Source organism: Siphateles boraxobius, unplaced genomic scaffold (genome assembly GCF_051911475.1).
Source record: "Siphateles boraxobius isolate OS27281-9 unplaced genomic scaffold, OSU_SipBor_1 77, whole genome shotgun sequence".
NCBI classification, from domain to species: domain Eukaryota; kingdom Metazoa; phylum Chordata; class Actinopteri; order Cypriniformes; family Leuciscidae; genus Siphateles; species Siphateles boraxobius.
Genome location: NW_027509205.1, coordinates 21,258,195 through 21,281,372, shown reverse-complemented (window position 1 = coordinate 21,281,372; position 23,178 = coordinate 21,258,195). Strand labels below are relative to the sequence as shown.

At 36.5% G+C, this 23,178-nt stretch overlaps 2 protein-coding genes across 3 annotated transcripts in view; both read left to right on the top strand.

The window, feature by feature from the left end:
* The first annotated feature begins 6,694 nt into the window (after positions 1–6,694).
* Positions 6,695–14,216, top strand: LOC143725546 (CD48 antigen-like). Its single transcript, XM_077218026.1, has 5 exons — positions 6,695–6,798; positions 9,082–9,402; positions 13,228–13,287; positions 13,469–13,720; positions 13,847–14,216. Exons 1-5 carry the CDS (start codon positions 6,753–6,755, stop codon positions 13,984–13,986), a joined length of 819 nt encoding a protein of 272 aa, XP_077074141.1. The 5' UTR covers positions 6,695–6,752; the 3' UTR covers positions 13,987–14,216.
* Positions 14,217–14,378: 162 nt separating this feature from the next.
* itchb (itchy E3 ubiquitin protein ligase b) overlaps positions 14,379–23,178 on the top strand; it is a 33,146-nt gene continuing 24,346 nt past the window's right edge. For both annotated transcript variants that reach the window (XR_013198240.1, XM_077217973.1), the window contains exons 1-6: positions 14,379–14,973; positions 19,722–19,812; positions 21,106–21,247; positions 21,549–21,673; positions 22,733–22,867; positions 22,956–23,001. Coding sequence is in view for 1 of the 2 variants with exons in the window: in XM_077217973.1 (XP_077074088.1) it covers positions 19,743–19,812; positions 21,106–21,247; positions 21,549–21,673; positions 22,733–22,867; positions 22,956–23,001 (518 nt within the window). In the remaining variant the exon portion in view is untranslated. The remainder of the gene's footprint in view (positions 14,974–19,721; positions 19,813–21,105; positions 21,248–21,548; positions 21,674–22,732; positions 22,868–22,955; positions 23,002–23,178) is intronic.

Genomic DNA, 23,178 nt, shown 5'->3' with positions numbered 1-23,178 from the left:
ATATAGCCTGTGTAACATGGTCAGAATTACGATTTAAAATGAGTCAGAGCTAGGAATGTACAGTCATATATGGTAAAGATTCATTATTTATGGGGAGTAGACCAAATAACGACAGACAGAAAGGTCAGATTGTTAAAGAACTGATGGAAAGGACAAACTTTGCTTAAATGACGGAAACTACACGAAGGGTGTAAATGTCTATACACCATACTGAAGAAAACACAAATGATAATATATAAGAAAACCCAAGCAGAAATGATGAAAATAAAAAGGGAAGGAGAGAGTATTGGAGATCATGCATGTTGTGAAGAAATTGGTACTTAAGTTAAGGAAATGTGGAGCATGAAAATGCAATAAGTGACAAAGAGAAAGCAGAAATGTTCTAAAAATAGTTTAAAAAAATAAAGTCTTCAGATAACTTGACAAAGTACAATAAGGAAATGAGGGAGTGTCAGTGATAGCCTGAACAGGCAACATAAAGTATGGAGCCAGAACAGTCTCATTAATAATTAACGCAAAAACATGATTCACACAAGTGTAGACAATTTCACATGCACAATTAAAGAAATGAGAAGCACCCAAGGATAGAAGATCGCTGAAGAACGCATATTGTGAAACCGCCTTTGTTATGTCACTGTTTCGAGATTACAATGGTTGGCTGTTGGGGGGCGATTATCTCTGTGAACACATGAATCATGCATAGGATATTCACTGTGAAACATTGAACAACTGTCTATGGGTTTTAACATTTGTGGACGTTTTATTTAGACATTTGTATAGTTAAATTAATAATAGTAGTTAGTCTCTTATTGGTCTGTTAAGCTGAGCCATCCATGAAACAAGCCCTGACAATTTATAAAATAACCTATCATACAGACACTCGATATTTAATCTTATTAGATTATTAGTTAGTTGCATTTGACAGATTTTACTTTCAATAAAGCATTTGCTATATGTTTGTGAAAGGTGTTTTTATGCATGTTCGACCCGAGTTTTTGTTGCATTACACTATTCTGGCCAGCAGGGGTCGACAGCGTGTGGCGTTTCGAACAGTTCGATACAGTGAATCATTTTGCAAAGCAATTGGTTCAATTGATTCGAAGCTTTGAAAAGCTTTCTTTCTCTCCTCACTAATTTGAAACCAAAATGCGTTTATAAAGAACCCTAAACTGTAACACAAAGAACTAGTGATGGCCAAATGAAGCACTTCGAAGCATTAATGCTTTCTGATACAATTGTGTCGAAAATGGTTCATTACTCGAAGCTTCATTCAGATAGAAATTGCAGCACCATCTCCTGGTGAAGTAAATGTAATGCAACAAAGCTGACAACCATAAAATGCAAGTAGGCTTAGCCTACATGTTAACGCCCCGTTTATTACAAAGCTGAAACAGTGTTAGTGCTGTGAAACTCATTTATGTAGGTGAATTTTACAGATACTGATGAATTTCATGTGTTCACCTTGATAATAAAACATTAAGCATGATGTGTGTGTGTGTGTGTGTGTGTGTGTGTGTGTGTAATTATTTCTTTAGACAAGGACAGAAGATCACACCAGCTTAAAAAAAGTTGGAAACCATCACAGAAATTCTAATGGTTTCTATTAAAATACCAATAGGAACCATTGGCGTTTACCATTTAAACCACTACAGAATTCTTTTTTGTAGTGTGTTTGGGACATATTCAATTAGGATTTAATGCCCCCACCAATACAACCCAACACATATCAGTAGAGACCCACAGAGACCACTATAATTCCCATTACAACCAATAAAATTCCCATGAAAACCATTAAATCCAATAGAATTTCTGTCATGGTTTCTATAGTTTTTTTAGCAGGGGAGTATCATGTGTGAAAGCTTTATCTTGTTTAGCTGTGGGAAGCCGAACTCTGTAACTTGTTAACTGGTGGGACTGATATTTTTGTATCTTGAAAAGGATGTGCTTGTGTAACTAGTTGTACTTGTATAATGTAGCAGAGGGTTTTTGAAGTTTCTGTCTTTGATGCACGTTTTTATGTAACAATGTTCATATGTTCTCTAATTAATAATAAATAAATTAAAAAAAAACTTTTGGCAGAGGTTGTGCTTTGGGTAATGATACAAGCTCCGAAGCAGTGGTTCATTGCAAGGACCATTCGAGTTTGAAGCAAGCTTCGGAGCGTCGGTGTCAGACGTAACATCACTACAAAGAATCATTTCAGCATATAAATGGTTCTTCAGGACATTGTTTTCAAATAGAACTGTTACTACCTGTAAAGAAACTTTAAAGAAACATCTTGCACACTGGCACCTTGAAATGAATTCAGGTGAGGTTTACACTCGAGGTAGAGATTACGCCAGCTCTAGTTTGGATCTGATTGACCCCTACGGATGGGTCTTCTTGGCCTTGGGAGAGAGAAGTGTTTATAATTAATTCATGTATTTATGGACTGTTTGATTGTATGACGGGCAACGGGTGAGGCAGGGAAGTCTGGGAGGAAAGTGAATGGAGAAACATGCCTAATATGTGTTCACTGTGTGATGTTTAGGCTGGTGTGCTGCTTTTAGTGTAAAACACACAGTAGCACCTTACTTTGTGAATTTACAACAACATATCTGAGTTACTTTTTGAAAATAGTAACTCAAGTTTGACTACTTTGTTTTCCCATTATTGACAGACATGGGCATGCATTTTCTCATCTCACTTGCAAAAAAACAGATTCAGTATTCCTCAAAATGAATAAAATCAGTTAAATGCAAAATCAGAAATGCAAACCTCCAATAATTAAATAGACCTATGTTTAAATAAAACAAGTATTTTTATGCATTTAATCTTACTTGATTGACCACTTTATTGTACTTCCTGCTGACCTTCAATGATTCTGTTAAACCATATGCAAAAGACTTTAGATTTTTTGTTTTTATTGGTGAAGTGTTAAACTTTCTTCACCTGCATCCTATTCTTCTGTTACCCAGAACAGCAGCAGCTGAAAGGTTGCGCTCTCTATTGTACAGGAGTGAATTTGCATTTCCTTCAGCCTTATTATTTCAATTTTGGTGTGAAAGGGCCTTTACATGCTTAAAACGAGAACTTTTATGTTATTTAAGAAGAAAAAAAACAGGCCCAGTCTAGGTGAGAAAAAGTAACGCAAAAGTAACACATAACGCATTACTTTTCTTAAAAAGTAACTGTAACGCAACTAGTTACTTTTTAAGGGAGTAATCCAATATTGTAATGCATTGCTTTTAAAAGTAACCCATGAAACCCTCTGTGTGCATATGTATTGATGTGGTAAATTGCAGGTTGTCCCGTGTTTCTTTTCCCCTTCTCCATATCTACACCTGTGCCCATGTTATCTTTTTTATTTGAAATAGTGTAATTCCCTTTGATTAAAAGGCTGATTAAAAGAGATTTAACACAACAGCATAGGCCTAGAACAGTCATGGAAATTGATAAAAGCTTTAAGGGGACATCGGATGACCCTTTTAAAGAGATGTAAAATAATGTCCCCAGAGTGTGTATGTGAAGTTTTAGCTCAAAATACCCCACAGATCAATTTTTATAGCATGTTAAAATGGTCACTTTTAGGGTGTGAGCAAAGGACGTTTTTGTGTGTGTCCCTTTAAATGCAAATGAGTTGCTGCTCCCCACCTCTTGCAACAACAAAACAGAACAATCTCACGCAATAAAGTGTCAGAAACTAAGCTATCTGTGTTCAGTTCAAACTAGAGTCAGACAATAATGCCACAGAGCAAGATAATATATGCTGCATAGAGATAGAACAGGTATAGTTTAATTATGGTTATGTTGTCATCTTACTTTTATCCACTATCAGTGGATAGGTGTTGTGGACATTAGTCCACTACTGCCCCTGTCTCACACGGTGTTCCCCAGGGTTCGGTTCTTGGGCCTCTTCTCTTCACATTTACATGCTTCATCTATGGTAAAATTATCCATCATCATGGCTTTAACTTCCATTGCAATGCATATGACAACCAACTTTACATCAGTTCTCAATGCAATGCTCCTTTCCCCTCTTAACTCCATATTAGCTTAAATTGAGGATATTAATTCTTGGATGACCAGTAACCTAGAGATTGGCATGGTTAATTTCATGTATAGCTGGTATGATTTGCATTGAGAGATGATCTAATGGAAAGTGCCCCATGCCAATAGATATGATGAAGGGAATTTGATGATGTGGGATTTTTTAATTCCAAAGGCCAAGGGAACATTATCAGGATGCAAAGTATCCTGGATCCATGAAATAACTGAACTTTAAAAATAAAAATCTGCCTGTCTCGGGTAATTTTTTTATTACTCTTTTTAGTAAACTTTAGCATGGGTGCGTTCACTTATGCTGTGAAAGCCGTATCCCTCTCCATACGGAGCCGATAAAGTCCCTTCAGTCCCTTTATTAGACAAAAATATCATATACATATATTATACTTTACCATCGCTCGAGAACAGGATTTCTCTTCTTTTCCCAAATCTTATTCTTATGTCTACACAGCCTGATTTTACAGTTATATATTTTGAAATTGCTTATGCCACCTGCATTAGACAATAGATACATGCTTATTTAAATTATGTATGGTACATGATAATACATAATGTTCCATTTGAACTAAGATTAAAATTTTAACCCATAATGAAAATGTGCATGAGTTTCAGATGTATTTACAGGTTTCAATATTCATACTACGTTTACATATGACTCAGTAAAGCCCTGACATTCGGTTCTATTTATTTAATGAATCATAATGCGATCGTGATTAATGAATCAATTCAGCGCGCTATTATTTAGATTAGATTATGTTTATTTATCCTCTTGGAAAATTGTTCTGCCCCTACAGCACGTCAGATACATTTATACAAAGACAATTTTACATGACACAATACAAAGTACACAGAATTTCCCACACCCCAACCACCCCCCTCTCTCATCCCACCACTCCACTACACGTACACAGCATCAGGACAGAAGACTCAAAGAAACCTATTTAAAGTGCTGTCCTGCAGGTAACTTCTTGTTCATCAGAGTGATGCTAGTTGGAATAAATGACTTACTGGCTCGATTTGTCTGGAAATAAGGTAGCCTAAACCTTCTCTGTGATGGCAACATCTCATATGCCCGGTGTAAGGGATGTGACGTATCTTTAGTAATAGCTAAACCTTTCTTCAACACCCTTCTTTCACCGGTGGTAGCCATACTGTCTAGTTTGTGCCCCGCGACCCTGCTGGCCAGGTTGACTATCTTGCTCAATCTGTTTTTGTTGGTCACTGACAAAGAGAAATACCATGCAACGCAACAGAAAAGTAGCATGCTCTCCACAGATGAGTGATAAAAAAGTAACATCATGTCTCTGTCCACTCTAAACTGTCTCAGTCTCCGCATAAAGTAAAGTCTCTGCAGCCCCTTCTTATATATGGTGTCGGTATTACTATTCCATTGCAACTTATTGTCTATTATTGTGCCTAAGTACTTGTGCTCTGCCACAATTGCCACCTCCTCTCCGTCTATAAACAAGCACTGGTGTGGCTGGCTCCCAGTTCTATAATCTATTATTATTTCCTTTGTTTTCTTTATGAGCCTATGTTTCAGACATAAACCACTGGTCGATGACCATAATGTTTGTATAAACTGTAGATAATAACTGGTAAAATTAACCGTAATGATACTTACACTTAAATATTTTCTTCTCAGCCATGTTAAAGGGACAGTTCACACAAAAATAAAAATTCTGTCAGTATTTACCAAATTAATAAAAAACACAATATATTGACCCGCGTCGTGTTTTCTATCATGTGCCGAGCACGTTTGCAATGAGGTAAGATGCACGCCAACGCAGCAGAGTTCGATAGAATCAAGTTGAGTGTGAATCCAGACCAACGTTGCGGGGGGCGCCGGGAACAATCACGCTCGGCCGCGGACCGCAGCAAACGAGCCCCGCGTAAAATCCCCCTAAGCGGACTCGAGTACAGTTATCGTTTGCGCACCCGAGTTCGGAAGACAGCTTCCACATCATCCAAACGAACCGAACTCTGACGTCATTCGAAAACTGGTGCGCACCAAAAGTGCGAGCACGCGCAATTAAAGTCCACATGAAGTGCGCTATTTGGGTCCGGTGTTGTGCCGAATTTCGACCCCCTACCAAATTATTACCCCGCTTGTTGAAGTCAGTACCTGATTGCCTAATCCTAACCCCACCCCTAATCCTAACCCCTCCCCCACAACTAATCCTAAACCTACCAATGCTAGGGGGGGTAATAATTTGGCGGGGGTCAAAATTCGGCACAAACGCCGGCAAATTGAGCTCGCTGGCGGATGACACACTTTCAGACACTGGCAGCCTATAACAAACTGGCTGCGTGTTTTCTTTTCAGCTTTTCTTAGCTGACAGACGCACCAGAAACCTAACTAAATGCATAAAAGCTTTAAAAAAGTGAAATTTTCATCTGATGTCCCCTTTAAGTTCTATAGAGAAAATGCAGTTTTCTAGTTCTAAAATATGAGTTATAAACGACAAAGAGGGAAAACTAATTTGTCTAAAATGAGGGAACCCTGTGTAGACTCTGTGTTTTACTTTTAGGTGACTTTTGTAAAGATGTCAGGATTTCAAATAAATATTATTTTGGTACAAATTGGTGAAACTGATTTCATGGTCACTTCCTGATGAAACTGAGAAGATGTCACATGTTCATACAGCATGAGTGAGCTCCATATACAACATCAAGAGATGCCACAAACTTACGATCGTTTCTGGTAAATGTTCATCATGTGGATTTTCATTGTGTTTGTCATCAGTGTTAAAGGTAAAACCTCGTTGTTTTTTTCTTTCATTAAATTAGTTCATTATGCTCTCTGGTTGCTCTCTTGCTGAAACACATTCAGTAGTTGGTTGTCTTTACACTTATTTTGTACCTTTTTGAAGCTTTCTATTCTTGAAATTTGATGTTGCTGCTAATATTTTTGGCTCCTTTATGACCTTTATGTTTTTCTTTCACTTTTGGGCATATGAAATATCAAAAACAAACAAGTTTCACAGTAAATGTGTTTAATAAAACTAGCTGTTCACATCAAAATGACTGTCCCACAGTTTCATAGCGTAAATCTAAAAAAGCTCCCTTAATCATGAAGGTTAGTGTGTAACTGTAAAGTAAATATTATAAGGGTATGTTGTGCTTCTCTTTTTCAAATAATTTTATATTCAATTGTAGTTTGAATGAATGGCTGAAGTTTGAAATCTTTGTGGAAAAATTAGTAGGTCGACCTCTAGGTGTTCCATGTAAATGAAAGTGGAAAAAAAAAATAGTTTGCGTCACATTTAACGGAAGGATGATTCTCTAAGTACTGGCAGCAGTAATGAATATTTCCTTTGTGGTTCAGAGGAAATCTCACCTACAATGAAAACAATCAAGGAAGTGAAATCATCTGCAAGACAGAAGTAGAACAAACAATCACTAAAACACTGCAATCTTTTAATCCTTATATGGGACACACACTTAAGTTTGCCTGTACATATATTGTGTGTGTGTGTGTGTGTGTGTGTGTGTGTGTGTGTGTGTGTGTGTGTGTGTGTGTGTGTGTGTGTGTGTGTGTGTGTGTGTGTGTGTGTGTGTGTGTGTGTGTGTGTGTGTGTGTGTGTGTGTGTGTGGAAATTGCATCTGGAGTGTTTGGTCATACTTTAAAGTTGCTTTTAAGTGTATTTTATCCTGCTTTTACAGTTTTTCCCCTAGCAAGTCATGAGGCGATAATATAGTTTTTCTTGGCAGAGACTGTCTTAGAAATTTGACTGGTATTGGTAAGGATACATCTCAAAATCTATTATAGTTTATGACAGCTAGCGATGTTCCATATTTGTAAGTAACTTTGGATAAAAGTATAATTGATTAAATGTAATGTTTTAATATATTAAAGCTGAGAATGCAATCTTGAGAGAGGGGAACTTGTTAAATAAGATTATGATGTATTAACAACTACTTGAGAAAAGGTGAGAATTTGTGGTTTTCACACACTTTTCTGCACACTGATACAAATAACATAAAAGCATTTAAGTACAAATAAACAGATGTATCCTCCAGTTTCAAATACTCACTGTAAAAAAAAAATCACGATGTTTTTATTCTGTAAATAATACAGTAAAAATGTTAACATACCAGACAACTCATACACTTTACAGTATAAAACTGCAATTTACAAACAAGAAATCTGTAATTTAAACCGGCAAAACCAACAACCCACACTACTACTAAAATCTATTTTATACCTTTAACATTCTGACAACCACCATAAGTATGGCAAAAAAGGAAGCCACATGAAGAATCATGTAGAAGTTCATCACAAGTAGCATTTCCACAAGCTGATTTACACTATAGAAGGTGCACAGAGTTTTCACGTATACACAAAACACCATCATGGCAACACAAACACTAAAATAATGCAATAAACATTCATTAAACAACAGAAGATGTAACATAAACTTCTAAAAGCATATCTTCCAAAACATTTAACAGTATTTTACTATAAAAATAACATGAAATGTCTGGTTAGATCTGTTTTCCCCTGTAGGCTATATAGAATGGGAACTTACTGTTAACAACAGTTTTTTTATGGTGTTTTTAGAATATTTTACAGTTAAAATTACACATATTTTTTCAAATGACTTGCTATTTCAACTAGTAATGTCTGCACCTGCAGCATAAAGTTGTCAGAAGTGATGTAGGGCTGTAGCCCCATTGTAATTGTGAGTTTTATTATTATTATTCCCCCTAAATGGGAGTCTAAGGCAGCCCTATCAAGGGAACAATTTGGTACACTTGTAGTGATGTTCATGAACAGTAATCTGGCCAATTTTGGAGTCTCTAGGACCAACTCTATAGCGCCACCACCAGTTCAAAAATTTACTTTTCTAAAGATTAGAACGTTTTAACCCGTTGTTCCAGAATTTTTTTTATTTAGTTCACCCGATTTCTCTCTTCATGCTAATCATTTAGTATTTGTCTTGCTTTCTGAAGAATAATAAACAAATGATTACAAACCCAATCCAACAGCATATGTTGTAATGTTGTATGTAATGCAATTTCATATTGTTTCAGGTCTGGTGAATGGTGAGGGGGGCGAGGTAAAGATAGTGATGGAGGGAGACTTTCTGACTCTACATACAGAAGCTCCACCAAAGAAAGACACTGAGACAGTGTGGTTTTTTGAAAGAGGTCATCTTACCAGCCGTATAGCACAGATGAATAAGGGAACAATTACATATTTTGAACAGAGACTTTCTGGCAGATTGCATCTAGATCAAGAGAGTGGATCACTGACCATTTGGAATATCAGTACCAGTGATTCTGGACTTTATAAAGTATCTCTCACCATGAAGTTACTTATCTATGAGATGAAGTTCAAAGTTAATGTGTATGGTAAGTTGCAGCTGCTGCACATTATTATACATTACATTATTATCTTTTGTTGTAGATAAAGGAAGTCACTTAGGTTAGTTCACCCAAAAATGAAAATTCTGTCATTAATTACTCCCCATCATGTCGTTCCAAACCCGTGAGACTTTCGTTCATCTACGCAACACAAATGAAGATCTTTTTGATGAAATCTGAGAACTTTCTGTCCCTCCATTGACAGCTATGCAACTACCACTTTGATGCTCAAAGTTTATAAAGACATCGTAAAACTAATCATGAATTAAGCGGTTTAATCCAAATGTTTTTGAAGAGACTTGATCAATTTATATGATGAACAGATTTAATTTAGGCTTTTATTCACATATAAACTTTCTTCAACTCACATATCAGTTATGCTAAACAGAATCTCAAGCATGTTCGCTTGACGTGCAAGAACCAGTGAGGTTCATTCTCATGTTACGCATCACGTTTGAGTTTCAGCAAGAACCAATGAGGTTCATTCTCGTGTTACGCATCACGTTTAAGCTTCAAAAAGAGCCAATGAGGTTCATTCTCGTGTTACGCAGCACGTTTGAGCTTCTGCAAGAACCAATGAGGTTCATTCTCGTGTTACGCAGCACGTTTGAGCTTCAGCAAGAACCAATGAGGTTCATTCTCGTGTTACGCAGCACGTTTGAGCTTCTGCAAGAACCAATGAGGTTCATTCTCGTGTTACGTAGCATGATTGAGCTTCTGCAAGAACCAATGAGGTTCATTCTCGTGTTACGCAGCACGTTTGAGCTTCTGCAAGAACCAATGAGGTTCATTCTCGTGTTACGTAGCATGATTGAGCTTCTGCAAGAAACAATGAGGTTCATTCTCGTGTTACGCAGCACGTTTGAGCTTCAGCAAGAACCAATGAGGTTCATTCTCGTGTTACGCAGCACGTTTGAGCTTCTGCAAGAACCAATGAGGTTCATTCTCGTGTTACGTAGCATGATTGAGCTTCTGCAAGAACCAATGAGGTTCATTCTCGTGTTACGCAGCACGTTTGAGCTTCTGCAAGAACCAATGAGGTTCATTCTCGTGTTACGCAGCACGTTTGAGCTTCAGCAAGAACCAATGAGGTTCATTCTCGTGTTACGCAGCACGATTGAGCTTCTGCAAGAACCAATGAGGTTCATTCTCGTGTTACGCAGCACGTTTGAGCTTCTGCAAGAACCAATGAGATTCATTCTCGTGTTACGCGTCACGTTTGAGCTTCTGCAAGAACCAATGAGGTTCATTCTCGTGTTACGCAGCACGTTTGAGCTTCTGCAAGAACCAATGAGGTTCATTCTCGTGTTACGCAGCACGATTGAGCTTCTGCAAGAACCAATGAGGTTCATTCTCATGTTACGCAGCACGTTTGAGCTTCAGCAAGAACCAATGAGGTTCATTCTCGTGTTACGCGTCACGTTTGAGCTTCTGCAAGAACCAATGAGGTTCATTCTCGTGTTACGCAGCCCGTTTGAACTTCAGCAAGAACCAATGAGGTTCATTCTCATGTTACGCAGCACGTTTGAGCTTCAGCAAGAACCAATGAGGTTCATTCTCGTGTTACGCGTCACGTTTGAGCTTCTGCAAGAACCAATGAGGTTCATTCTCGTGTTACGCAGCACGATTGAGCTTCTGCAAGAACCAATGAGGTTCATTCTCGTGTTACGCGTCACGTTTGAGCTTCTGCAAGAACCAATGAGGTTCATTCTCGTGTTACGCAGCACGTTTGAGCTTCTGCAAGAACCAATGAGGTTCATTCTCATGTTACGCAGCACGTTTGAGCTTCAGCAAGAACCAATGAGGTTCATTCTCGTGTTACGCGTCACGTTTGAGCTTCTGCAAGAACCAATGAGGTTCATTCTCGTGTTACGCAGCACGATTGAGCTTCTGCAAGAACCAATGAGGTTCATTCTCGTGTTACGCGTCACGTTTGAGCTTCTGCAAGAACCAATGAGGTTCATTCTCGTTTTACGCAGCACGTTTGAGCTTCTGCAAGAACCAATGAGGTTCGCAGCACGTTTGAGCTTCAGCAAGAACTAAGGAGGTTCATTCTCGTGTTACGCAGCACGTTTAAACTTCAGCAAGAACCAATGAGGTTCGCAGCACGATTGAGCTTCAGCAAGAACCAATGAGGTTTATTCTCGTGTTACGCAGCACGTTTGAGCTTCAGCAAGAACCAATGAGGTTCATTCTCGTGTTACGCATCACGTTTAAGCTTCAAAAAGAGCCAATGAGGTTCATTCTCGTGTTACGGAGCACGATTGAGCTTCTGCAAGAACCAATGAGGTTCATTCTCGTGTTATGCAGCACGTTTGAGCTTCTGCAAGAACCAATGAGGTTCATTCTCATGTTACGCAGCACGTTTGAGCTTCTGCAAGAACCAATGAGGTTCATTCTCGTGTTATGCAGCACGATTGAGCTTCTGCAAGAACCAATGAGGTTCATTCTCGTGTTATGCAGCCCGTTTGAGCTTCTGCAAGAACCACTGAGGTTCATTCTCGTGTTATGCAGCACGTTTGAGCTTCTGCAAGAACCACTGAGGTTCATTCTCGTGTTATGCAGCACGATTGAGCTTCTGCAAGAACCAATGAGGTTCATTCTCGTGTTATGCAGCCCGTTTGAGCTTCTGCAAGAACCAATGAGGTTCATTCTCGTGTTACGCAGCACGTTTGAGCTTCTGCAAGAACCAATGAGGTTCATTCTCGTGTTATGCAGCACGTTTGAGCTTCTGCAAGAACCAATGAGGTTCATTCTCATGTTACGCAGCACGATTGAGCTTCTGCAAGAACCAATGAGGTTCATTCTCGTGTTATGCAGCCCGTTTGAGCTTCTGCAAGAACCACTGAGGTTCATTCTCGTGTTATGCAGCACGTTTGAGCTTCTGCAAGAACCAATGAGGTTCATTCTCGTGTTACGCAGCACGTTTGAGCTTCTGCAAGAACCAATGAGGTTCATTCTCGTGTTATGCAGCACGTTTGAGCTTCTGCAAGAACCAATGAGGTTCATTCTCATGTTACGCAGCACGTTTGAGCTTCAGCAAGAACCAATGAGGTTCATTCTCGTGTTACGCAGCACGTTTGAGCTTCTGCAAGAACCAATGAGGTTCATTCTCGTGTTATGCAGCACGTTTGAGCTTCTGCAAGAACCAATGAGGTTCATTCTCGTGTTACGCAGCACGTTTGAGCTTCTGCAAGAACCAATGAGGTTCATTCTCGTGTTATGCAGCACGATTGAGCTTCTGCAAGAACCAATGAGGTTCATTCTCGTGTTATGCAGCACGTTTGAGCTTCTGCAAGAACCACTGAGGTTCATTCTCATGTTACGCAGCACGTTTGAGCTTCAGCAAGAACCAATAAGGTTCATTCTCGTGTTATGCAGCACGTTTTTTGCTGTCAAGTAGGTTTGGTTGAGCTTCTGTTTATGTTCACTGATCAATGTTAATAAGTGAATAAAAGTCTAAATAAAATCTGTTCATCATATAAAGTGATTGTGTCTCTTCAGGAATTTTGGACTAAACCGCTCAATTGATATGGATTAGTTTTACGATCTCTTTATGAACTTTTTGAAGCATCAAAGTGGTAGTTGCATAGCTGTCAACGGAGGGACAGAAAGCTCTCATATTTCATAAAAAATATCTTAATTTATGTTCCTAAGATAAATAATATTCTTACGGGTTTGGAACAACATGAGGGCGAGTAAATAATGACAGAATTTTCATTTTTGGCTGAACTACCCCTTTAATGAACGAATCTCATATGGTTTCTGCAAAATGGGCTTATTAAAAGATGCACGTTTCCTCTTGTCCTAAAGCACCGGTCTCAGTACCTGCTATTAAGTGCAACTCACTGGTTATTGTCGCCCAATCTTCAGGTGAGTCTTTTAAATCAGTTCATTCAGTTGCCATCTTAGTTGTCTTTTAGGTCCCTCTCCTGACCTCTAAATCATAGGCGAAAGGGGCAGGTATTTGTTTGGTTGTCATTAAAGCCATAAGTACTAACAGAATAAAGACCTCCTGAAAATTGAAATGTAACCTATACAAATAATCTACCAGGTACTCGAGCATCAGAGGAAATATGCTCTGTGCTCTGCTCTGTGAGAAATGATCGAGACGTGTCCATCTCATGGTATAAAGGGAGTGAAATGATGAACCAGACCAGCAATCCTGATCTCAACATCATCCTCAGTTTACCATTAGAGCTTCATTATAATGATTCAGAGATCTACAGCTGCATGACTGCAAATCCAGTGAGCAACAAGAGCGTCCGTCTTCACACGAAAGAGATCTGCCAACAACAACATGAAGGTACGAAAACTCATTTACCACAAAACACTCTTCCTGTCTGTGACCTCTGTGCAGCTTCTGTTTTTCCACAAACAAAGACATATGATGAGACAGAAGGTGTTTATGAATAAGTCTCTTCTGTTTCAGATTCTCTGGATCATTGTGGCGTCACTGAGGCTTCGATTCGACTGGTTCTGTATGGTCTGGTGGGAATAGGCACTGTTTTCTTTCTGTTTGATTATGTGAGGATCTGTTCAGCTCAGAGAAGATCTCCTGCTTCTGTGTGATGATGATACTTTCATGAGAATTTGGTGGGTGTGAACTAGATATAGATTGTAAACAGGTGAAGAGTTGAGGTGTAAAAAGCACCTAATTTATTCCTCAGTTTTTACTTTGGATGGTATCTGCTAAAATGATATGCAAGCGTAGGCCTATGCTAAGTGTGACCTTGCTTTGCAAGTATAGGTTACATAGAATGCACACAAACTTTTATGTACATACTAACCTAAATATATTTGTGTATGAATAAATTGATTTATATGTTTGACTGTTAAAATAATTAATAATGTATTAAAATTTTGGATAAAACTTTAACAGCCTACTTTTTGTCTAGTCTTTGAGAATAAAAACGCCATTTAAAATATAATAGCAGACAGCACGAAGATCATGGATTTTTTAATCATGAACGATTGATTTACATGAAAAAAAATACTGTGTTTCACTAATTCAAAGTGTATTAAAGTTTCCCCAATTGATTTATTCAGGTAGGCTAAAGATTGTCCATAACGCAGCTTAAACAATGTTACTTTTCTAATCAGTGACCAATGAACCAATCGCTGTGGTTTATGATTACTAGATGAGGCACTTATTAAAACAGTATTACAAATAGAAATCCTAAGCGAATTTTCATATTTTTGACATATTTAAATCTGTACAATGAGTAGATTTGAAAGATTATACTCGTTCCCATACAAACATCTGCAGTGAACACAAAAGCTAACCTGAGATTTGAATGAGGCTCAATAGAGAATCGGTTCTCCGGTCCATCGAGCGCCGCCTGGTGAAATAACGATGTAACGGAATAAACGGACTTTTGATCGATTGGAAGGGCGGGTTTCAGTAAAGCGTCTTTGATGACGTTTTGCCGTGAAGATGGCGGAAGTTCATTCCTGATCTGAGCCGCCGGAGTCGCTTGGTACGGATTCTGTAATAAACTATTTCAGGACGGATCGGTTCGGCTTCACGTCTCACATCTGACCCAGAGACAGATTCGGGTAAGAAACGGTCATCTGATCGAGGCCGTGTCGTAGTTTACCGCCTGTGTTTGTGCTTATCGGTGTACATTGCGTTACAGTGACACTGAGTCGTGTTGACAGGTTAACTAATCACTTTGACTGTTTCAATCCCAAATAAATAGCTCGTGTTAGACAATGAGAGTCAGAGGGAATCAACAGCGTGCCTGGATATGTATCTGTGGGTTTGTTGTTTACGGTCATGATCGGGTCATGTATGATGAACACATGTGGCATGTTTAATACCCTCATGTCAGATGTTCGGCTTCGAGTTTGTTGTTGGTTTTGGTTTCAGCTGATTTGATGATTTAAATATTTCCTAGCTAAACAGGTTTGACCTGAAGCTGCTCACCTGTCCTCCATTATTATTAGCAAAATACCGCGGTATCTACCTAGTTACTACCGTTTTTTAATTGTCATTAGCCACTGTCATCCAAAACAAAATGGTAATACTATGTACTTTAATATATGCCATGGCATGGTATTAATATGACCATGGTAATTATGTCAAAGTGCTTCCTAGATCAGGAGTTTTCAATCTTTTATATGTCACTGACCCCCAAAATAGGATCATCCTAAAATCCAAAAGGCAGCTACATTTTTTTGTGTATGAAAACAATAACACAGTGAAAAATGCACAGTATCAATGTATAATATATATATATATATATATATATATATATATATATATATATATATATATATATATATATATATATTTATATTTGATTACATTATTTCATTTTTTTACTTGTAGATGTAAGTTAGATGTATTTTTTTATTCTAATAAAATGTTTTATTGAATTTCTTAGCCTATTTAAATCAAAATGTATTTATTTTAATCAATTTCTTTAGTTTGTTACATTTTTTTCTTAATTAATTTTATTAATTACTTATTTATTTGTACACCACTTTTCCTATTTTTATTTATTTTAATCAAGTTTAATTTATTTAAATGTTTCTTTATTAATTTAAAGTTAGATGTATTTTATTAATTTATATTTCATCAATTTTTTTTATAAAATGTTTTAATTTAATTTGATTTATTTTTACATTTAAATTTACACTGCATTTGTTATTTTTATTTATTTATTCAAATCTAATGTATTCAATTATGTTATTTAAATAAATAAATAATAATTAGTTAATGCATTATAACTAACATGAATTAACAATAAGTAATAGTCTTACAGCATTTATTAACCTTTGTTAGTGTTTTTGTATGTTAATGCATTTTAATGTTCACAGTGCATTTATGTTCACAGATACAACTGTTAATCTTACAAACGTCACGTGTTATAGTAAAATGTTGAGATTAACATTTAACTAAGATTAATAAATGCTGTAGAAGTATTTTTCATTGTTAACTAATACAGTTTTTTTTCTTTATTTATTTCTATAGCACAAAAAAACACAACAAGAGTTGACCAATTTGCTTTACAGAGTAAAAGTCTAGTTAACTGATGTCAAAAAATGGAACCTTATTGTAAAGTATTACCGGAAAATTAGGCTTTATTACCTGATTAATACAGCGAACAATCGACAGATTAATGTTTGCCAAAATAATCATTAGTTGCAAACCTAGATTTGATTATAAAATGCAGTCACAGCCATGTAAATTAAAGTACCGTGATATCACCATCTGACAGTGTCTTTTTGGCTTAAAAACTGCATTGCTATGCGGTTGCTAGGGTGTTGTGCATGGTTGCTAGGTGGCAAATCTCTGATATATGATATCTCTCGGGATCTTCTGTGTGGTTTTTTTGTTGTCACAAACAAACCCTCCTCCTGACAGGTAGCCCCGCCCCCAAACCCACGCTATTGGTCGAGTCAGAAGTTGACATGTCGAGTCACTCAAAGCGTCAGAGTGTTTGACTCTTCAGGAACAAATGATTAACATCTAGTGACTGAACATTACAGACAGTGTTGGTGTTGAGAAGACGACACACTTCACCTTTAACAGGAAATATCAGTGTGGGTTTTCCAGTGCAGATTCTCAATATAAAGGACTATAAAGGATCATGTCTGTCTTAATCTCTAACCTGGAGATTTAAAAACGTGCGTGTGTGTTTCCTCTGGGTTCGGCGCGTCTGCTGTTATTGAGGCTCGACACACGATCAGTGATGAATAATTAACCCAGAGATCAGCTGAAGTGAAAGTTTATTCAGATCTTGTGTGAGACACACGTGAGCGTCTCGGTTTGATCTCGGATGAAGCTCTGTGATGTAACCCGAGGAGAAGCAGCGCCGGTAATCTGGGATCTCTTTACAACACAGAAAGAAAACTTTCATTGCTAGTGTATGAAAGCACAATCTCATTTTTTTTTAACTTCTCCAAAGATATTGCAGTGATTGTGGATTTTATTTCATCATTGTGAAATATGGTGAGCTTGATTCGTTTCAGTTCCTTTGTCATGTTTGGATATGCCATATATTCCTTGGTAAAAATTACATAATTATTTTTTACCGTCATCCAATGACCTAGTTTACTTACTCTTACTGTTTTATTAAATATTTTAATCTATCTGGTGATAATAATGATGGTTCCTCTAAATAATTAAGCCTTTTTAAATAATTTCTGAATAAGTCTATTGAAAATTGTCAAAAATCTGACATATCTTTAATATTTTTTTATATATATACTCAATGTTAGTCTGTTTAAAAAAAAAGAAAATAAATAAATACTTTTATCCATCAATGATGCATTAAATTGACCGTGACGATATTTATAACTTAAATGCTGTTCTTTTTAACTTTGATCAAACAATCATAAAAACAAATGTTTCAGCTAAAAAATATTATCAACACAACTATATTTTATCAATGATAATAATCATAAATGTTTCTTGAGCAGCAAATCTGCATATTATACTGATTTCTGAAGGATCATGTGACACTGAAGACTGGAGTAATGATGCTGAAAATTCAGCTTTGATCACAGAAATAAATTACATTTTTCAATATATTCACATAGGAATATTTCACAATTTTCACTGTGTTTGTGATCAAAGATATGCAGCCTTGGTGAGCAGAAGAGACTTTATCTTCACCTCATCTACCCGAAAATGAAGAGATGTTAAAGTGTCTTTGAAGTTTTATTTTATTTTGCATGACGATACAGTTTTTTCTTTCTCATGTCACAAGCTTTATATGCAACTTTGCTGCATAACGGATGCATAAAAGCGACAAACTAATGCAATTAAATGGTAACAATCATAAAAAAACATTTGGGTCGGACTTGCATAACATTTTTTCATTGTTTTAAGGAACGCTTGAGGAACTAATGTTAGCATCCTCTCAGTCTCGACTGCAAATATACTGCTGTTCTCCACTAATGCGGCATCTAGTCAACCGTTTAATTACTGTATAATGATAAGTAAACACGTACTGTATAACAAATTGTCTGTTTTAAATCCGCTTCTGAAGTGCAGCACAGCCTTTTGTGTCAAAACAAACTCCATTAGGCGTCAGTGATGTTTTATTTGGCCTCTAGAGGGCGCTCTCGTACTGTATAATGATATGAAAACATGTACGGTAATGTACTGTATAACATACCGTCTGTTTTAAATCCGCTTCTGAAGTGCAGCACAGACTTGTGTGTCAAAACAAACTCCACGAGGCGTCAGTGATGGTTTATTTGGCCTCTAGAGGGCGCTCTCGTACTGTATAATGATATGAAAACATGTACGGTAATGAACTGTATAACATACCGTCTGTTTTAAATCCGCATCTGAAGTGCAGTGCAGCCTCGTGTGTCAAAACAAACTGAACGAGGCGTCAGTGATGTTTTATTTGGCCTCTAGAGGGCGCTCTCGTACTGTATAATGATATGAAAACATGTACGGTAATGTACTGTATAACATACCGTCTGTTTTAAATCCGCTTCTGAAGTGCAGCACAGACTTGTGTGTCAAAACAAACTCCACGAGGCGTCAGTGATGGTTTATTTGGCCTCTAGAGGGCGCTCTCGTACTGTATAATGATATGAAAACATGTACGGTAATGTACTGTATAACATACCGTCTGTTTTAAATCCGCTTCTGAAGTGCAGCACAGACTTGTGTGTCAAAACAAACTCCACGAGGCGTCAGTGATGGTTTATTTGGCCTCTAGTGGGCGCTCTCGTACTGTATAATAATAATTATCGGTTATCGTTATCGATTAATCGGCAAAACCAATCAATCGGTTGACCTGTAGTTTTTTGTGAGATTCATGGCATCAGATCTATGAAAGACACTTAAGGCCCATTCACAACAAGGACGATAACTATAAAGATAGCGATAAAGGTATAGTTCTAAAAATCATTATCAATATTAAAAAAAATAGCTATATAATAGCACAGCTATAACCACAACGGCACAGAGAAACGATATCCTCGGAATCACTTTCAGAATGATTTTATCCAGCTGATGAACGATAAAAATATTGACAGCCAATCAGAATCAATCCTGCTGTAACGAGCTCGAGCATTTAAAGCGACAGACAAGCACACGCGTAGAAGAAACAGAACGATATCTTCTGCTGGTGTGGACGCTGATATAGTTATCTTTAAAGTTATCGTTCTTGGTGTGAACGGGCTTTACACAGTAAATTGCAGAACTTGCTTTGTCTGATGCTTTATATATAGTAGGTTTATCACATTTGAAAGATGCACAAGTGTGTGCGTTCCTCGTCCAGAATAAGCTGCGGTGCATTATTATTAATATCTGTGTGTTGTGTTGTTACTCACAGGTCTCAGCGTAGCTCTATGTCATGGCCTGCAGTGTCACTAAAGCAGGTCCTACTAATGGCTTCCCGATGAAAGCACAGCTGCAGATCATGGGTACGTTTGCATGTGTTTCCACCTGTCATTATCTGATACGGCCTCATCAGCTGACTTCAGTCCCAACACTTTAATATATGCTAATATTGCACTTCTAACAGTGGTGAACAGGTCCCAGTCTCTACTATCTCTAATAAAAGCCCAAAAAATATCTTTTGTTGTTGCTTGAATTCATTGGTGATCTCCAAACTAAGGAAACTATCTTCAGGAAATGTGCTTGTTTTTTCTGCATGACTGTTATAATAAGTTAATATAAGCAATACCAAAAATGTTAATACTTATTTTCTGTATAATATAGAAAGTTATTAAACTTCTTGATAGTTTCTTTCTGTGGTTTTGCTGAATTGCATAAAACAATAAACTACTGAACAATATTAATGGGAGGATTTTTGGCAGACTGTGACCGAACAAGAAAACATCTAAAGTAACTGCCAAGTAAAAACATTTTATTTTGGAGATGTTGTTTCTTTTTAATGCCAAATATGTTTGTTTCAGTTAGCACACAAATGTGTTGACCTCTTGCTCATATAGTGATCATAATATCTCATGCTTCTGAATATTACCCGTAATTTTACAATTTGTCTTTTAAATTATATTACTAGTATTACTATTATTAGTTTTTTTTTAAATTATCAATTTATTAGATATATTTATTATTTAAAAAAGATTAAAAAATGTTTCATTCTAAAAAATAAAAAAAGGATTTTAAAAAAGTTTTATTACAATTAAAAGTTCTATAAGCAGTTTTATTTACATGCATGTTTTATTAAACATTATGTGCTTAAAAACATTTTTGATCAAATGGTCTGATAATAAGTAATTTATCACATTTTCTCTGAAGTCTACGTCACTTTATAATATGCAAATTTGTGGATGTTTTTTGCACATTATTTTTAATATGGACACCGAACCTGTAATTTTACATTAAGCCTTTAAAATATATTACTGGAAATTATCAGGAGTTTTTTTTATTTCAATTTTAATTTTTTTTTATTTGACTTAAAAAAACATTATGTAAATAATTAAAACAAGATTTATTATAAAATAAAAAGTAAAAAAAAAAGGGCTATAAACATGTCTATTTACATATTTGTGCATATTTAATGTACATTATTTTTAAACCAATAGTTCCGATACAATGTATTTTCAAGATTTGAGCCGGTTCCCCTTGAGTGCCTCCTCAATAACAGCAGCTTTTCTAATGTTTAGGGTCACCTGTATTTGCAGACATTTGCAGAATTCCGTCATAAATCATGCCGTGTTATTTTGACCATGTGTTCTTCCTGTTTGCAGTGATCTCTGCCAAACTCAAGGACAACAAGAAGAACTGGTTCGGGCCGAATCCGTACGTGGAGGTGTCTGTGGACGGCCAGTCCAAAAAGACGGAGAAATGCACCAACACAAACTCGCCCAAGTGGAAGCAGTCGCTCACTGTGTGAGTGTGCTTTAATTTCAGTACCAGCACTAACAAGTGTGTGTGTGTGTGTGTGTGTGTGTGTGTGCAAACACAGGCTTCACCAGCACTTTGTCATGTGCCTCAATTCTCTATTAAATGCTTTTATCCTCCTGACGTTAAGTGATTGTTGTCAGTACTGACTGCATTATAAGTGCTGTTTGTCAAGTCAAGCGGTTGTGTGATCAGAACTGTAGCACTAAGTATTAAAGTTGAGTTTCTGTAAACTTGTGTTTCTGTAGTTTTCCAGGTTTATAATTTCTGTGTTGTGTTTATCCATCAGGATTGTCACTCCGTTCAGCAAGCTGATCTTCCGTGTTTGGAGTCACCAGACGCTGAAGTCTGACGTTCTGCTGGGAGCGGCCACACTAGACGTCAGCGAGACGCTCAAGTCACATGACATGAAGAGTGAGTTTCTATTTTTATAATTATATATATACACACACACACACACAGCTTTGTTTTTGTGATTTGTGAGGACATTCCATAGGCGTAATGGTTTTTATACTGGACAAACTGTATATTCTATCCCCTTACACTGCCCCTATCCCTAAAGCTACCCACACACACACACACACACACACCCACACACTGCATTTTTACATTTTTAATAAAACACTGCTTAGTATGCTTTTAAAGCCATTTGAAATATGAGGACTCATGAAATGTCCTCATAAATCACGTTCAAGTTGTAATACCAGTGTAATACCCATGTCATTATACACATTTGTGTCCTCACAAATCACAAAAACAAACACACACACACACACACACACACACACATAAACATTTGAAGTGGATCAAAAAAGTTGATCAAAGTTTCAAAGTTGTCCTAAGACAAGAACGGGTATTGTTCAAAATTCATGTATAATTTTGATGAAAGGTTTCGATCCACCTCAAATGTTGACTTCTATATATATATATATATATATATATATATATATATATAAAGTTTTATATATGTTATATTTATGTTAAGTTAATGTGTAGTCTGTTCATGTGTAATGTTAAAAAAAATAGATTATAAAAAAATTGATTTTATTTATCGTATAGAATTGAAAAAATTGCATAAATTATAATATTATATATAATTTAATAGAAATGTTTTATGTATATATGTATTATTATTTTTATAATTAAAATAATACAAATATAAATAATCTTTAAAGTCATTCAATCATTTAAATTTAAAATGTAGATGTATTTTTTTAATGTAAGCAATATATAAAAATCCTATTTAAATTAAATAATATAATATAAACATTAAAAACTAAACATTCTAATAAAAATATTGATACAAATCTAAATCTAAATTTGTACAACTTTGTATAATCTAAATTATTATAAATTGCATGATATATAATATATATTCTATAAATATTTAGAATAGATCATTCAATAATGTTGTTAGATATAAATATATTTTAATGTAAGTAATGTTTAAGTGATTTTTGTTGTTTTGTCCAGTCTGCGAGGTTGTGCAGACGCTGCAGTTGTGCGCAGACCAAGATCAGACGGATAACATTGGGGATCTGTCCGTGTGTTTGGACGGTCTGCAAGTGGATCCCGATCTTTTCCAATCAGCCGAGGCCAACAACCAGAGTCAGTCACACTATTCCTTTCAATAACAATGCTTTTTTTATATTTTACACAGAAAAGATCACAAATAGCTAATGTTATTTTTTTCCAGATACTTTAAATGGCGAGTTAGAGCTTAACGAAGACTCAAGCAGAAGGTACAGTATCTTCACATCATTCAATAATTAACAGTAGTGTAAATGAAGAAATTATTGTCTACACAGTGTTTCCTTTGTTGTTATTGTGCTGATGGCAGATTGATTGTACCATTAATGATCAAAGGAACCTGTGATTAGTTGAGGAATGTCCCATCTGTAATCATATTGCGTACATTA